The sequence below is a fragment of the Somniosus microcephalus genome, chromosome 18, assembly GCF_052327205.1.
Source record: "Somniosus microcephalus isolate GS21.2 chromosome 18, FLI_Smic_1.0, whole genome shotgun sequence".
Classification (NCBI taxonomy): Eukaryota; Metazoa; Chordata; class Chondrichthyes; order Squaliformes; family Somniosidae; genus Somniosus; species Somniosus microcephalus.
In genome coordinates, this window is record NC_141004.1 from 28,370,536 (window position 1) to 28,388,871 (window position 18,336).

At 47.2% G+C, this 18,336-nt stretch overlaps 1 protein-coding gene across 1 annotated transcript in view; it reads left to right on the forward strand.

Annotated features, from left to right (window-relative positions):
• The window catches only part of LOC147105178 (complement receptor type 1-like), a 358,655-nt gene that overhangs the window by 123,998 nt on the left and 216,321 nt on the right, over nucleotides 1–18,336 (forward strand). Inside the window, exons 13-16 of the mRNA XM_086011790.1 lie at nucleotides 12,231–12,327; nucleotides 14,679–14,752; nucleotides 15,702–15,887; nucleotides 16,924–17,115. Coding sequence (XP_085867916.1) covers nucleotides 12,231–12,327; nucleotides 14,679–14,752; nucleotides 15,702–15,887; nucleotides 16,924–17,115 — 549 coding nt within the window. The remainder of the gene's footprint in view (nucleotides 1–12,230; nucleotides 12,328–14,678; nucleotides 14,753–15,701; nucleotides 15,888–16,923; nucleotides 17,116–18,336) is intronic.

Consider the following 18,336-nt stretch of genomic DNA (forward strand, 5'->3'; position numbering starts at 1 on the left):
CTCCTCCATCACCATCCCAGGGCAGGTCCTGTCCCACCGGCAGGACAGACCCACCAGGGGTGGTGGCACAGTGGTATACAGTTGGGAAGGAGTGGCCCTGGGAGTCCTCAACATTGACTCTGGACCCCATGAAGTCTCATGGCTTCAAGTCAAGCATGGGCAAGGAAACTTCCTGCTGACTACCACCTACTGCCCTCCCTCAGCTGATGAATCAGTACTCCTCCATATTGAACACCACTTGGAAGAAGCTCTGAGAGGAGCAAGGGCACAGAATGTACTCTGGGTGGGGGACTTCAATGTCCACCACCAAGAGTGGCTCGGTAGCACCACCAGTGGCCGAGTCCTGAAGGACATAACTACCAGTCTGGGCCTGCGACAGATGGTGAGTGAACCAACAAGAGGGAAAAACCTACTTGACCTCGTCCTCACCAATCTACCTGTCACAGCTGCATCTGTCCATGACTGCATTGGCAGCAGTGACCGCCGCACAGTCATTGTGGAGACGAAGTCCCGTCTTCACACTGAGGACACCCTCCATCGTGTTGTGTGGCACTACCACCATGTTAAATGAGATAGATTCAGAACAGATCTAGCAACTCAAAACTGGACATCCATGAGGTGCTGTGGGCCATCAGCAGCAGCAGAATTGTATTCCACCACAATCTGTAACCTCATGGCCCAGCATATCCCTCACTCTACCATTACCACCAAGCCAGGGGACCAACCCTGGTTCAATAAGGAGTGTAGAAGAGCATGCCAAGAGCAGCACCAGGTGTACCTAAAAATGAGATGCCAACCTGGGGAAGCTGCAACACAGGACTACATGCATGCTAAAAAGCGGAAGCAGCATGCTATAGACAGGGCTAAGTGATCCCACAATCAACATATCAGATCAAAGCTCTGCAGTCCTGCCACATCCAGTCGTGAATGGTGGTGGACCATTAAACAACTAACTGGAGGAGGAAGCTCCAAGAATATCCCCATCCTCCATGATGGTGGAGCCCAGCACGTGAGTGCAAAAGACAAGGCTGAAGCGTTTGCAACCAACTTCAGCCAGAAGTGCCGAGTGGATGATCCGTATCGGCCTACTCCCGAGGTGCCCACCATCACAGAAGCCATTCTTCAGCCAATTTGATTGGCTCCACGTGATATCAAGAAACAGCGGAGCGCACTGGATACAGCAAAGGCTGTGGGCCCCGACAACATCCCAGCTATCGTGCTGAAGACTTGTGCTCCAGAACTAGCCGCGCCTTTAGCCAAGCTGTTCCAGTACAGCTACAACACTGGCATCTATCCGACAATGTGGAAAACTGCCCAGGTATGTCCTGCCCACAAAAAGCAGGACAAATCCAACCTGGCCAATTACCGCCCCATCAGTCTAACCTCAATTATCAGCAAAGTGATGGAAGGTGTCATCAACAGTGCTATCAAGCAGCACTTACTCACCAATAACCTGCTCACTGATGCCCAGTTTGGGTACGACCAAGACCACTCCGCTCCAGACCTCCTTACAGCCTTGGTCCAAACATGGACAAAGGAGCTGAATTCCAGAGGTGAGGTGAGAGTGACTGCCCTTGACACCAAGGCAGTATTTGACCACGTCTGGCATCAAGGAGCCCTAGTAAAACTGAAGTAAATGGGAATCGGGGAATACGCTCCACTGGCTGGAGTCATACCAAGCACAAAGGAAGATGGTTGTGGTGGTTGAAGGTCAATCATCACAGCCCCAGGATAACGCTGCAGGAGTTCCTCAGGACAGTGTCCTAGGCCCAACCATCTTCAGCTGCTTCATCAATGACCTTCCCTCCAACATAAGGTCAGAAATGGGGATGTTCGCTGATGACTGCACAGTGCTCAGTGCCATTCGCAACCCCACAGATAATAAAGCAGTCCATGCCCGCATGCAACAGGACCTGGATGATGTTCAGGCTTGGGCTGATAAGTGGCAGGTAACATTCACGCCACAGAAGTGCCAGGCAATGACTATCTCCAACAAGCGAGAGTCTAACCACCTCCCCTTGACATTCAATGGCTTTACCACCGCCGAATCCCCCACCATCAACATCCTGGGGGTCACCATTAACCAGAAGCTTAACTGAACCAGCCACATAAATACTGTGGCAACAAGAGCAGGTCAGAGGCTAGTTATTCTGCGGCAAGTGTCTCTCCTCCTGACTGCCCAAAGCCTTTCCACCATCTACAAGGCACAAGTAAGGAGTGTGATTGAATACTCTCCACTTGCCTGGATGAGTGCAGCTCCAACAACACTCAAGAAGCTCGACACCATCGAGGACAAAGCAGCCCGCTTGATTGGCACCCCATCCACCACCTTAAACATTCACTCCCTCCACCACCTGCGCACCGTGGCTGCAGTGTGTACCATCTACAAGATGCATTGCAGCAACTGGCCAAGGCTTCTTTGGCAGCACCACCCAAACTCGCGACCTCTTCCACCTAGAAGGACAAGGGCAGCAGGCGCATGGAAACACCACCACCTCCAAGTTCCCCTCCAAGTCACACACCATCCTGACTTAGAAGTATATCGCCGATCCTTCATCGTCGCTGGGTCAAAATCCTGGAACTCCCTACCTAACAGCACTGTGGGAGTACCATCACCACACGGACTGCAGCGGTTCAAGAAGGCTGCTCACCACCACCTTCTCAAGGGCAACTAGGTATGGGCAATAAATGCTGGCATTGCCAGTGACGCCCTGATCCCATAAACGAATTTTTAAAAAAAACTTGTTTTGATTTCCTCCTGTCCCTGTGCTGATGTAGTCCAGTCTCTTAAGCATGCTGATAGTTTCATACATATACTGACTAGCTTTTCACAGAATCACAGAAACCTCACAGTGCAGATAGAGGCCATTTCGGCCCATCGAGCCTGCACCGACACATATCCCACCCGATCCCCGTAACCCCTACACCAACACATATCCCACCCTATCCCCGTAACCCCACGTATTTAATCCCCCTAACACTAAGGGTCAATTTATCATAGCCAATCAACCTAACCCGCACATCTTTGGATTGTGGGAGGAAACCGGAGCACCCGGAGAAAACCCACGCAAACACGGGGAGAATGTGCAAACTCCACACAGACAATTTCTTTCATGATCAAAAAGCTTTACCAGCGTCCCATCTAAACTTCAACTCACTGTCTGATAATAGGTGATTTTTGGTTTTATTTTTCTACATTGGCTTGTTTCTCTTTTACCAGATATGCGACGGTTGGTAGGGACTACCAGTAGTGTACAGCTGATGGTTGGGATGGCCAAGTCCCAACATGTAAATATAAGCTAGGGTTGCATATTTTTCGAGTTGCTGGACTTCATTTTCTGTGCCAAATGATTGCGCCAACTCCTAAAATCGGTGTCTACCTGCCTTTGTTCTACCACATTCCTGGACCAAGGGAGCCTTCTCCACTTTGCTAGATTTTCCACGCTTCCCTCCCTTCTTCTATTCTGCTGCAACCATTCACACATCTTCTGGATACATCTTTTGTTTCTCTAAGTTCTCATGATCACTTGCTTTTGCCTCGCATCATTATCACTTCTGTCATTTAGTCACCTGCCCTCCACCCAATCACAGGCCTCCTTTTTTCTTTTCCTTCTTTTCCCTGGTTCTGTACCTGCTTTTAAACTATTCAACTGTAACATCTTCCAGTTCTGATGAAAAGACAATGACCTGAAACATTAACTCTATGGCCCTGATTTTAATTCCGGCCCCCCCTCCCAAAACGTGGTAGAAACGGGCGGGGTGTGGGGCGGGGGCAGGGGGGAATGGGCTGCAGTTAAAATGAGAGGAACGACAGATCTTCCCGACAGGTCCAAATATAATCCTGCCCTTTGGAGCAGGCCATCAGTCCCAAACTGTTATGTTAGTCTGAGGCTTGAGAGCAAAAGCAGTGACCTCTTCCCCGTCGGGCCCAATCTGTCGGGAGTGGGACCGTGGGCCAGAAGAGGTCCAGGCAGGTAAGTTTTAATTTTATTTTTGGGTTTCCTTGTGGGCCAGGAGGTGCTGATCTGGGCCTCACAGGGAAGCCTTGCGGCTCCCTTGCCCCGGGTTTCCCCCGCCCGCCCCCTCCCCCCCTCCCCCCTCCCTCTCCTCCCCCCCCTCTCTCCCCCCTCCCCCCTCCCCCCTCCCCCCCTCCCTCTCCTCCCCCCCTCTCCTCCCCCCCTCTCCCCCCCCTCTCCCCCCCTCTCCCCCTCCCCCCGCCTCCCCCCTCCCTCCCTCCCTCCCTCCCCTCCCCCTCTCCCTCCCCCCCTCCCCCCCTCTCCCCCCCGCCCCCCCTCCCCCCCTCCCCCTCCCCCCCCCTTTCCCCCCCCCCTTACCTGAATGCTGGGGACTGGTCCTGCAGGTCCCCAGCTGCAGCCTCCTGTGATCTTTCATTCTCGCCCGCCGGCGAGGTAGCGCATCTGTCCAGGTTCAGGTGGGATTCTGTCGAAAGTTATGGTGATGAGGTCCGGCTGGGCCTCCATGTCCTCGGACTCCCCGGATGCGTGGCTCGCTTCGATGCTCGCGTGCACCGTATCCGCCCCCCCCCTTTTAAAATCAGGATCCATACTTCTCTCTCCACCTGTTGAGTGTTTCCAATTCTGTTTTTTATTTCAGATTTCCAGCATCTGCAATATTTTGCTTTTTGTTTTCTCCCAATATTTTTTCTTGCATTCATAGCAAAATGGCAGTTCCTATAAACAAGTACTGCATTACTGGATTCCCCAAAATTCAGGGTGAAATAGACGACGGGCACATAACATTGCAAGATCCTGCAGTCAATTCTTTGAACTTTCTAAACAGAATGGGAATTCACTTGCATAATGCTCAGATGGTCTGCGACCAGCTCCAAAGAATTCTACCCAGCGTCAAATTTGCAAGCAATTGTAACGATGCCTTTATGCTCAAGAATTTTAGCTTCCCTTTCTCTCTTTCCCCTCCCCTCCCTTTCCCCCTCCCATCCTTTCCCCTCCTCTCTGCCCTCTTCCCCTTCATGCTCTGTCCCCCTCACCATCCTCACCTCTTTCCACCCTCCCCTTCTCCTCTCTCCCTTTACCCCATCTCATTCTCTCTCCCTTCTCATTCTCTCCCATCTGCTTCCTTTCTCTACCCCCACCTTGATTCAGTTATCTCCTCTAACACTGCCTGATCTGAAAAGTGTCCTTGGTCTAAACTCCCTATGTGTGCCACAGATCAACGAGTATGTTATTGAAATCAGTATGTCCCATTAGCTTTACATTCTAAGGTCCTATGTCAACAGTACGCTGGGGATTTCAAGTGTTGATTAGGTTCAAACCTGTCCTACCCTGTCACGTTTTTAATTGGATTTTCCCGTTCATACGAGCTTCAATGATGTTGCAGTTCCTTGTTCAGGCTACCAGGTGGCTTTGCAAACATTGCAATTGCTTGTCTCTCCTCTTCCCTGAAACTCAATGTATTAATAATAAAATGGGTCAGGCGATGCAAAAAACCTGCAACGAGTTCATCTGATCATCGTGACTGGTAATTCCCCTCTCCTGCCCTGGTGTTGTGTAGTGCCCACACGAGGAAAGTGCGACCAAACGACACTTGTCCCACTCCACACCAGTTTGCCACCCCTTTCAGCGTACCTCTCAGGCTCTCCATCAACCCCCTCTACCTCTACACAGTGTCTTTCTCTTCCTCTTCCTATCACCTTTTCCCTGCAAAATGGCTGCCTTGGGCTCCTTGACCCTTCACTTAACCCTCCCCCTGGTAAGAGACACATGAAGACAGGCATCAAAGCTAAAGTACATCTCCCCTCGCTTACACCACTTCCCTTCCCTGTTCTCTCCTTCCCCATCTCTCTATCCTTCCCCTCTCCTGTTCTCCCTCCCCTTTACTACCCTCCCTCTCCACCCACCTCATTTACTCTGCGCCTCTCCCTCGCCGCCTTCCCCTATTCCTCCCTTCGCATCTGCCTCCTCTTGTCCTCCACCCAGGTCTGATTATCCCCTGGTCTTTAAGCCTGTTTGATATGAATACTGCACTCAATCTTGACTCGCATGTGCAATGCTTGACAAATCTTCTCAATTTATTTGGACTTCCTGAAAGAAAAGGTGCTACCTAGGAAACAAATAATAAAACTAATATCCAATAGGAAGCCAGGGTCAAGCATGGAACTGGATTAAAATTAGATTTAAAATAAAGAAACCAAAGGGGAAAAAATCGGTACCTTAGTGCCTCCTGTTAGCACCTGGCGGGGTCGCAGCTGTCAGGTTAGTGGTGTTTCAGTGCTTTCTTGTCAGTTTGAGATAGTCATTCAAAGATTGTTTTGTCTCCGGAGTGTTGCGGCTTCTAAAAGTTCGTTACATTTATTCTCGCAAAATATCAAAGGGCTGCACTTCCTTACATTAATGGGGGCTCTACTGGCAGTCGATCTCGCCCCCCAGGATCTACTGCGGAGGGAGCGCAGGCAGCAAGGAAGATTGGAACATGTGGCCAGAGGGAGGAGGAGGCCCATCAGGGCTCTCAACAGGAGGCCTTACCCTTCGAGAGTCTTCCGACAGCAATTCTCCTACCTTCAATTAAGCGAGGAGCAGTGTCTTAGAAGGCTCCGCTTCAGCAAGGAGTTGGTCACAGAACCCTGCCAACTCCTGCAACCATCCTCTAGCCTCAGATCAGGACAAGGACAGCTCTCTCAATGGTAGTCAAGGTCACTGCCGCCCTTGATTTCTTCACCAGTGGATCCTTCCAGTCTACAACAGGAGATATAAGTAACATCTCGCAGTTTGCCGTCCATTGCTGCATCCAAGAGGTCACAGAGGCTCTCTACAGAAGGAGAAGGGACTACATTTCCTTCCCCATCACCAGAGAGAAGCAGGATGAACGTGCATGTGGCGTTGCCAGGATAGTGGGATTCCCCATGGTGCAGGGCGCCATTGACTGCACCCATGTGGCTGTGTGGACACTGCATAACAATCCTGAGATCTTCTGTAACCACAAAGGCTACCACTCACTTAATGTCCAGTTGGTGTGTGATCACAGAGAGCAAATCCTCAATGTGAATGCCCGCTATCCTGGCAGCAGCCACGGTGCCTTCATCCTATGCCAGACTCTTCCAGCCTCCACATCAAGCTCACAGCTGGCTGATCGGAGACAAGGGTTATCCGCTCTCCACCTGGCTCATGACTTCCCTCTGCAACCCCAACACTCCTGCCCAGCACTCATATAATGAGAGCCCTGCTGCCACCAGGAACATCATTGAGCATACCATTGGGGAGCTTGAGCAATGGTTCCGCTGCCTTGACCACTTGGGAGGAGCCCTCCAGTACTCGCTGGAGCGGGTGTCCCATTTCGTCGTGGTGTGCTGCGTGCTCCATAATTGCCAGCAGGGATTACGGGACCACCTCAGGAGGAGGAAGAGGAGGAGGACGAGGAACACAAGGAGGAGGAGGAGGAACAGGAGCGAGGGAGGAGGCAGCCACTCAATCGGCCTTCCAGAAGGGCGGCCTGTGACCACCTCATCAGACTGCGGTTCCAGTAAATTCAACCCTAGATCCCCATTGCTCACCAAATCCCCATCATTCCATCCCTATCGCAGGCCATATCACAGCGCACAGCTGAAATGAGAGACAGTACCAAATTATCCGAAGTGAATTAATAAATTTATCAATAATCAGTGAAAACATCTTTACAACAAAAATATTTACTATTCACCATTGTACAATCCCTTAGTGCCTGTTGTTACTGTGCCTTTGCCTACTCTAGTGTTCCTACGAAGTGTTGGCCCAGTGGCTGCAGCACGGCTGGTGGAAGACTGCTGAATGTCCGTGTGGGAGACTTCAAATGGACTTGCAGGATGCCCTCGACTAGCTCTGGGCCTGGAAGGCCTGGCTGTAGACTACACCACCTCAGCATGGGCGGCAGCAGTCTGTAAGGCTGGATGACAGGCAGCGACAAGGGCAATGTTGGAGTAGTAGGGGTGGGAGCAGGAATACTATCATCGTGAGAGAGGACAGCAGGTTCCTGCTACACTGACCCACTGCCACTCCCCCGGGGCAGCACCTCAGCATCCCTAGCAATCTGTTGGAGCACAGATTGCTGGCCTGCTGCGACACTGTGAAAGCCCCAGTCGACGGTGGTAGACCCAGCCACTATGGCAGCAGTCAGAGCTTGTGTGGCATCAAGCTGAGACTGCATGAGAGCAGTCTGAGATTGAATGGCACCAACCATAGACTGCATTACAGCACTAAGACGTTGCGTTGCTTCCACCTGTGCTGCAATAGAAGCTGCCAGATTGCCTATCACATGCGGCATCAGGTCTGGGTCACCATGGTGTCTCTGGGAGTCTACCATCCTTTGCAGACTGGAAATGATGGGCTCCATGGTGTGCGCAGATATTTGTGCAATGTTGGCGGTAGACTCCTCCCATGCTCCTTACCATTGCAGGCAGGCTCTTGGGCACCCTTGCCATTGCACCTATGATCTCCGTGTGCATGCCCATCACCCTTCTTAGAACATAAGACGTAGGAGCAGGAGTAGGTCATTTGGCCCCTCGAGCCTGCTCCACCATTCAATAAGATCATGGCTGATCTGATCTTGGCCTCAACTCCACTTCTCTGCCCACTCCCTATAACCCTTGACTCCCCTGGCCTTGCTGCAGCCCGCTCATTCCCGGTGCATCACCCTATGCATATCCCACTACTATACTAGCCTCTAAAGAATGCGTAGTGCCAGTATCTGAGCTGGTGCTTGCGGGGGAGACATGCAGTGATGCGGTGTGTTCTTTCTCCTCCTCTTCTCCCACATTGCTCTCAACGGTGTCCTCGGGGACAGGCTGCTCCAGTGTTTGCTCACTATCTGAAAGCATAAAGGCACAAGAGATGGGTTAAGGTGAGGGGAGGGAGGCAGGATGGGAGAAATGCATGCATACAGCTTGATTAGCTAGAAAGTGTGAAAGGCTTGTGGGGTGAGGGGGAAGTGGGATGTGAGAAGGAGGAGTAGGGATGAAGATACCATTGTTGTCCCCAAGGGGGTCAATGTCGCCAGTGGCCACGGTGCCCACTACCTGGTGCCCAATAATCTCCAGCAATCTATTTTCCAGCACAGACAGTGGTTGGGTGTCAGCTTGTCCCCCGCCAGTGTACTCCTGCTCCCTCCTGTTGTGAGCCACCTTGGCCTGCAAGAGAAAGGAAAGTGTATGAGTGAGTGTGGAGCAATGTGTTTGGGTGATGTGCTTGCTGACTTAAATTGTGCCATTCATGTAGAAATGACTTATGAAATACACTGGGCGGCCTGCTGGTGGCACTGTCCAGGGAGAGTATAAATACTCTGGCATGGGCCCAGCTTGCTCAGGGACATTTTGTAAACAGGAACTAGTGAAGGATAACTAGACTTCCATGTTGCAAAACAGTCGATTAAGGCCTTGTTTAATACTCTGACCAAGTGCCTAGTAGTTTTCTTACGTCACTTGCCATAGTTGAATAGCTTTCATTGTGTACAAGGTGTGAGATGTGGGTGTGAATGTTGGTAGGTAGAGATTGTTGGTGGGTGAGTGCTGGGGGTGTGGTGCTTTGGCCAGTGTGTGCAGACTGTGGATCAGACGGTGGTATGTAACATTTGTTGAAGCATTGACTCACACTGACCTCCCGAGTGAGGTCATTAAATTTCTTCCTGCACTGCATGGGGTCCTGGGGACCACAGTGCTGCCTGAGACCTGATGGGCAACCTCCCTCCACATGGCGCGGAAGACTTGCGGTGAGGGCCTCCTGCCACTTGCCGGGAAGAGCACCGCCCTCCGTCTCTCCACAGCGAGGACCAACTCCTCCAATGCTTGGTCCGAAAATCTGCAGGCTCTCTCCCTGGGGCGTGGATCTGCCATGAGTATAGCTGGTGGAGCCGTCTGGCTCCTTGGACTAGGCCTGCTCCTGTTTGCTGATGCAGGTTCACAGGCAGCAACGCTGAGAATGAGGTTCTCCAGCATCAATGAACCTCCCCTTTAAGAACTGGAAAGAGCCTTAGGCAATGATGACATGCGATTAGACTGCACCTGATATTGGTTAGCGGTTTGAGTGTAACGCCACTGAGCTAGGCCGTTAGCACTTGAATTTCTCCCCCCAAGTACTTGGGCATCTTTTAATTTCAGACAGCTGGCCTTGTTCTTGATACATTTTTCTTATGTTATGGAGTTCAACTAGAATACCTACACACCAAACAGACGCTCAACCCTACTGCCTACACACCAAACAGACACTCAACCCTGCTGCCTACATACCAAACAGACACTCAACCCTACTGCCTACACACCAAACAGACACTCAACCCTACTGCCTACACACCAAACAGACACTCAACCCTACTGCCTACACAATGAACCAGTACACAGACCTATGATATACAGTGAACAAACACACAGCCCAACCACATACACAGTGAACAAACACACAGCCCAACCACATACACAGTGAACAAGCACACAGCCCAACCATCTACATATTGAACACGTGCACAGAGTGACAATATACAGACTGAACAAAGACACAACTTGACTAGGTAGTCACTTGGCTACCTACACACTGGACGGGCACACAGGCCAGATATTTGAACGTATGTGGTAGGGAAAATTTTAGTGTCTTTAATTAAGTTTGAAATGACCAGGTATCTAGATTAAGGAAAAAAAATCTTAGAATTCACCAGCACAGATTTTTAAATTACTCTTTTTTTATATCCTCCTACGTAAACGTCTACAGCAGATTCTGTCAATTGATCTTTTTTCCTCACATGTTTCTATGAACACATTTTAGGATGGCAGCAAGACTCCAGAGTAAAGGTGCAAATAAACTTCCTTCGTGTATCATAACTAGAATCAGTTATCCAGTGTAGACTAATGCATTTGTCTCTGGTCAGTTGTTGGATGCCATCATCCTGAATTGCCGGCAAATAGTCAAATAGTGGCAGGATTTGGTCCTACATACAAACATCAGGAGATGATCACCTACAGCTGTAATGAAGGTTATGAAATGGTTGGCAACAATGTCTTTGAATGTACTGAAAGCAACACATTCGAGTCATCACCACCTACTTGCAATCTATGTGGGTGACGATTTCTTAAATTTGAGAAATGAATGTGGGTTAAACCTTTCTTAAATATATAAAAATGATCTGAATGTTGACATAGATTTTTCCCAGTAGACATTGGCATATCTATTTCTTCTTCCTCTTCACTCCAAAAGAGTTTTTTTTTTTTAAAACTGAAATTGGAGTACATTTCAATGACCAATTGAGCAAAGGGAACCCTTATTGCTTTAATGTTGTACATAGCAGTTTATATCACATTCAAACTTTGTGGTCACACACACACACCGTCTTTTCATCTGGAATATATGGTGAAATAGTGAGTGGACATTTCCCTTGCATTATTAATACAGAGAAAGTTCACCCCAATGTGGCATTTAGGAACACTTCCTAAAACACCACAGGTCTGAGGCACAAAGCTGAGAAGGCCTGTCTTCAAGCTAAAGATGCTGGAGCAGCAGCAGGGTATCCGTGATGGTATCTCCCATCTGCTTAGTGTGATGGATCAGATATCTGGAGATGATCAGCTGCAGCTGTAATGCAGGTTATGAATTGGCCGACAAGAATGTTGGTATATGTGGTGGGAACATAAGAACATAAGAATTAGGAGCAGGAGTCCGCCATACAGCCCCTCGAGCCTGTTCCACCATTCAATAAGATCATGGCTGATCTTGGACCTCCACTCCACTTTCCTGCCTGATCCCCCATATCCCTTGATTCCCCGAGAGTCCAAAAATCTATCAATCTCAGCCTTGAATATACTCAACGACTCAGCATCCAGAGCCCTATGGGGTAGAGAATTCCAAAGATGAGAGATTTGTTGTCCAATAACATTGAGATGCTTCCTGCCTGCCATGTTGGAGGCTCAAGAGGCTTTTTAGTGCCTAAAAACGTGAACTCCACAACTGAATTTCTAGGCCCTTGTGTTTGGACTGCTGGTAAAGGTTCTCCTAGATGCTTGCAGAGGGAGATTGAAGGCAGAGGCCTATTAATGAGGGGTATTGCACCTTTGAGTGAATCTTGTATATATTTTGCCAACATTTTCAAAATGAATTCCAGAATTAGGAGAAGTTAGTAGCAGTTTCATATATTAATTCCAAAATACTGTGAATTACATTGAAAAAAATAAATGGAAAAAAATCACTTGAACTCCTGATATATATTGTAATATTTCTACCTTTTCCATTTTTTCTATCTAGCATTGAACTGTGGTAATCCAAGAGAGATTCTGAATGGGTATTATGAGGCACCAAAAACTACATTTGGAAGCAAAGTTACTTTTTATTGTAATGAAGGGTGAGTTGTTCTTACTCAGATTGCTGAATAGTTTGGTGAAGGTTTATTTTTAAAATGTTGTGAATGTGGTGACGGCAGTCCACAGCATCTCCATGTTGGTGCAACAATGCAACTTACCCAACACAAGACAACCATTATCTGTTGTTTACATTTCTGAAGACAGCCGTCCATGTGGCTACCGTGTGAGGCTTGTAACTGAATGTCACACTGTGGGTAGTAGTTTTACACATTCTACTCTCACCAGTCATGTCATTGTCCAATTCGTGCTAAATTCTGGGCTATTGATGCTGTGAACTTTCACCCACTGGTCAAACTCCTGTCACTTAGGCCCTTAAATTAAATATTGCAATTAAATACATACTTTGGTATTGTCTTCCAAATGAGGACACAAATAACCTCCCCGAGAGTTCGGGGAACATAGGGTCTAATGAGAGGGAGGAACTGAAAGAAATCAGTATTTGTAGGGAAATGGTGATAGGGAAATTGATGGGATTGAAGGCCGATAAATCCCCAGGGCCTGATAATCTACATCCTAGGGTACTTAAGGAAGTGACCCTAGAAATAGTAGATGCATTGCTGGTCATCTTCCAAAATTCTATAGACCCTGGAATAGTTCCCATGGATTGGAGGGTAGCTAATGTTACCCCACTATTCAAGAAAGGTGGTAGAGAGAAAACGGGGAATTATAGACCGGTAAGCCTGGCATCGGTAGTGGGGAAAATGCTAGAGTCCATTATAAAAGATGTAATAGCAGAGCACTTGGAAAACAGTGACGGGATCAGACAAAGTCAACATAGATTTACAAAAGGTAAATCGTGCTTGACTAATCTACTAGAATTTTTTGAGGATGTAACTGGTAGAATAGATAAGGGAGAACCAGTGGATGTGGTGTATTTGGACTTTCAGAAGGCTTCCGATAAAGTCCCGCATAAGAGATTAGCGTGTAAAGTTAAGGCACATGGGATTGGGGGTAAGGTACTGACTTGGATAGAGAACTGGTTGGCAGACAGGAAGCAAAGAGTTGGAATAAACGGGTCTTTTTCCGAGTGGCAGGCAGTGACTAGTGGGGTACCACAGGGATCGGTCGTAAGACCCCAGCTATTCACAATATGTATTAATGATCTAGACGAGGGAACTAGATGTAATATCTCCAAGTTTGCAGACGACACAAAGCTAGGTGGGCGTTTGTGCTGTGAGGAGGATGCTGAGAAACTCCAATATGATTTGGACAGGTTGGGTGATTGGGCAGATGCATGGCAGATGCAGTATAATGTGGATAAATGTGAGGTTATCCACTTTGGTGGCAAAAACAGGAAGGCAGATTATTATCTGAATGGCAATAGATTGGGAGAAGGGGAAGTGCAATGAGACCTGGGTGTTCTTGTGCACCAGTCGCTGAAGGTAAGCATGCAGGTGCAGCAGGCGGTTAAGAAGGTAAATGGTATGTTGGCCTTCGTAGCGAGAGGGTTCGAGTACAGGAACAAGGATGTCTTGCTGCAGTTGTTTAGGGCCTTGGTGAGACCACATCTTGAATATTGTGTGCAGTTTTGGTCACCTTATCTGAGGAAGGATGTTCTTGCTATGGAGGGAGTGCAGCGAAGATTCACCAGGCTGATACCTGGGAGGCAGGAATGACGTATGAGGAGAGATTGGGTCGATTGGGCTTATACTCGCTGGAGTTTAGAAGAATGAGAGGGGATCTCATTGAAACTTATAAAATTCTAACAGGACCAGACAGACTAGATGCAGGAAGGATGTTCCCATGGCGGGGAGTCCAGAACCAGGGGTCACAGTCTAAGGATAAGGGGTAAGCCATTTAGGACAGAGATGAGGAATTTCTTCACCCAGAGAGTGGTGAACCTGTGGAATTCTCTACCACAGAAGGCAGTTGTGGCCAATTCATTAAATATATTCAAGAAGGAGTTAGATATATTTCTTAAGGCTAAAGGGATCAAGGGATATGGGGAGAAGGCAGGGACAGGGTACTGAATTTGGATGATCAGCCATGATCTCACTGAATGGCGGAGCAGGCTCGAGGGGCCGAATGGCCTACTCCTGCTCCTATCTTCTATGTCTATGTCTATGTTTCTCTATGATTGATCTGTAGATCCATAATTTGAGTTCAACTTTGGAGGTTTGTGCCTGCTGGTTCCTCAAAACTATGATTGAGCTCTGTGAGCGAAGAAGCACCAATATCCTTCCTAAGACTAGCTGACCTGAATTAGGTTTGCTCTTCCATATGATTTCTGACCAACACTTCGTCCAGTAATAGTATATCATGTCTTGATTTTCAATGTGCCCCTGTACTATTGTAACCCAGGACCCTGATTAGCATGTTTCTGTTTCTCCAGGTACCGGATGGTGGGTCGGAACTATCGGTTGTGTACAGCTGATGGCTGGGATGGCCAGGTCCCAACCTGTGAATGTAAGTTAGGGCTCCAAATGTCTGGCTTCACTTTCTGTGCCAAACAATTATGGGCTTTCTCCTTTTTGAGATAGTCATTACCTGCCACTTGTCAGGTCAAGTTGGAGTGTTGTAGGCTGGGATGGGCTGCTTCTTTATCAGAGAAGTTATGAATAGAGCTGAACACTGGAATCATCAGCAAACAGCCTGATTCTTGACCTTATGACAGAGAGAAGGTCATTAATAAAGTAGCTGAAGATTGTTGGGTTGAGGTTGTTTCCATGAGTAACTCCTGCAGTGATATCCTGGTGCTGTGATGACTGGCCTCCAACAACCATGACCATCTTTCTTTACAGCAGATTTGACTCCAGCTATTGGAGGGTTTTCCTTTGACCCCCATTGGCAGTAATGTTTTTACTTTGATGTTGTGTAATCTGCATATGGTTTCTAATCCATGTTGCCAGAGCAATGATATAGAATAGATTGCGAATACAAATGAAGCATTTTGTTTCCCCGGCAATTATTGTAGATTTATTACGCTGCATGATTTGTTGGGTTAATTCCCTGAAAACTGATGAGACTTAAAAAGAACTCCCATTCTTCAAGGGGATATGTGTTAATTCAGAATTATCTGATTATCGTAGTGTAACAAATATTATTCTGGAGGATTTTGTAATTGCTGTAGAAGTTGGTCTTTTTTGGCCCTTGATTTATTTCTTATGTAATGTAGATCAGGACTTGTTCTTAGTTTATATTTCCCCGCTTCCACTGTGTATAATTCTATGGGAAATTTTCTAATTGTTTTTTAATGATGCCTTAACAAGCATAACGATATTTGAATGAAGATGGGGACATGAGTAATGGGCCAAATGGACTTTCAATCAGTAACATAAGTACAGTCTTCCTTTTTCCTCAACTGACATGGACAGTTAATTGTTTAATGGAGACTAAAACATTGCTCTTTTGTCAGTTGTTGGATGTCAATCTCCTGAACTGCTCGCAAATGGTCGCATAATCTCAGGATTTGGACCTACATACAAACGCCAGGAGACGATCACCTACAGCTGTAATGAAGGTTATGAAATGGTTGGCAGCAGTGTCATTGAATGTAGTGAGAACAACACATTTGTACCACCACCACCAACCTGCAGACCACGTGAGTAACCATTCCTTAAACTTGAGAATGGAATCAAAAGATGTGGGTGGAGCTTTTTGCAATCTGTTGAAACTCTTAGTGCCTGAATATTGGGATTGACATTTCCCAGTTTGCATTGGCACATTGATTATTTTTCTTGTAGTTGTAAAAAATAAAATTGGAATACTTTCAGTGACCCATGAGCAGAGGAAACTTCCTGTTTTAATGCCATACATTGGCCCCTCTTATCATGTCTTAACCTTGTGGGCACAAATGCTCATACAGGGGTGAATTCCCACTCCCCCGCCCCCTCCCCCACCTCCCCACCCCCCCAACCCCATTGCACCCGAGTAGAATTCCAGTGGCTGGCAGGCGGTACGTGCGACCGGCCGCTCAGTAGTCGTGGCAGGAGGCCTGGTCCATTTTAAAGGCCGGGACTGATTTGCATCGTAACAGTGGGCTATCTCTGTAGGACAGGCCCCACCAATGCAGGCCACCAGTTCTGGGCTGCCACAATATCAGGCGGTCCACTGGCCTCCTGAGCTGAAAAACTCGTTAACTCCCCTGAGCTGTCTGCTGCCCCTTTGGTGCCCTCAGGATACCCACTGCCCGTCACCAGCAACACCAACACTTTCCACATTGCAACACTTCACCATAAATGTAATTCTTCTTAAAATTAATGGATGAAAATCATGGGCACAATTTCCTGATGTGTCCTCCCAGCATCCACCAGAGCACAAAAGTGGAAGATTCAGTGCACTGTTTGTGAGTTTGCCACATTATACAGTCTTACATAAACATAAATTTCCATAAACAAACAGAACATACCTCATAAATGTGGACAGAGGAGTATTAAACGTCCATCCACTAATACTGCCAAATATATTCTTAGCTCAGAATAGCTTTATCCACTAATTCTGTGTAAACCCTCTGCGATTGTGAACTGTATGACGTACTGTACATAATCCAACTCATATTCAAACTTCACACTTAATTTTATTTTTGCACACTGTGCTAGATTTCGCCAGTCACAATGTTGGTCTCCTTATGTTTAAAGGTTCCTGTGGCAAGCTTCCACAATTGGAAAATGGCTCACCAACTGAGGAATTAATTTCTCGGACCTCATTTGCTGTGGGTACTGAAATTACTTACAGTTGTTATACAGGCTACACACTGAAAAACAAATGTTTAACATCTGTTACCTGTCAGGTTGATTCAACTTGGACACCATTACAGGCTATTTGTGAAGGTAAGTGATGAGGGTAACTTTATTTTCTCTATTAATTCACTTTGTACATCCTCTCCTGAAGGAAGTGACTTGTGCTGGAGTGCAGTTCGCTCACCGCAAGCAACCTTCAGTATCTCGCCCAAGAGGCCGTTCTTAGAGAATGAACAGTGAATGTTGGCATGGAACTTAACCATGGCATCCATTGTAATGACCCTGCTTCTTCAAAGAGTACACTAGCGTTAAGCTGGAACTAATGGTTAGTGATCAGGAGTGGGAACCACGTTTTACTTCATTCACTCTGAGATGCTGAAGCCAACTTGATGGGGAGGTTTTCTACTAACTATAGTCACTATAATCCATAGTCAATGATCCATAGTTAAATCATGCTCATCCTCCCTCCTCTTCCTCTTCCTTTCTCATTTTAAGATCCAACTAAATCTGTGTCTGTGCCCCACTGAATTACTTGTGTTAGTGCAGCACATAGGAAACTGTTGCATTAATTTGCTGATCAAGCTTGAGTGAAAGTAATTGATATTGAGGAAGTGAAAAAAACCTGGAGAAATATTTCAGTGGTGGTGGTGCTGAGGTAGAAGCAGGTTACGTTACTGAAGTGGAAATAAGTGATCTTTCTGATGTATAAGAGAGTGGTTGTCAGGGAGGAGAATGAAATTCAGGGAGGGTGCTGATTCTTTGGCAGGAGCCAAACAGGATGGCTTCAGTCTTGCAGATAAATTGAAGAAAGGTCTTCCTTAACTATGACTTAATGTCAGATAAGCAGTCAAGCTCAACAGTGGTGGAGAAGTAGTAATGGACTTTATTAACATAAAAATGGAAGTTGAATCCATGTCTACAAATGTCACCGAGGAACAGTGCACGATGAGATAAAGAAGGGACACAAGACGGAACTTTAGGGCACTCCAACATCGATAGTGTGCTAGTTGTTTTAAAAATTAATTCAATATTTCTAGTATGCTGTCACTACTGTGCATGAGCTACAATATGCCCACTCCTCTGTGATATGATTCTATTTCTACGGCAACATGTGGTGCGGTCAGTTTCACTAAGCACCTACTTGCAAACTATGTGGGTACCGATTTCTTAAATTTAATAAATAAAAAGATGTGGGTTAAACCTTTCCTAAATATATAAAAATGATCCGAATATCTGAATGTTAACTTGGATTTTTCCCAGTAGACATTAGCATATCCATTTCTTTCTTGTTCCTCTTCACTCCTTTTCAAT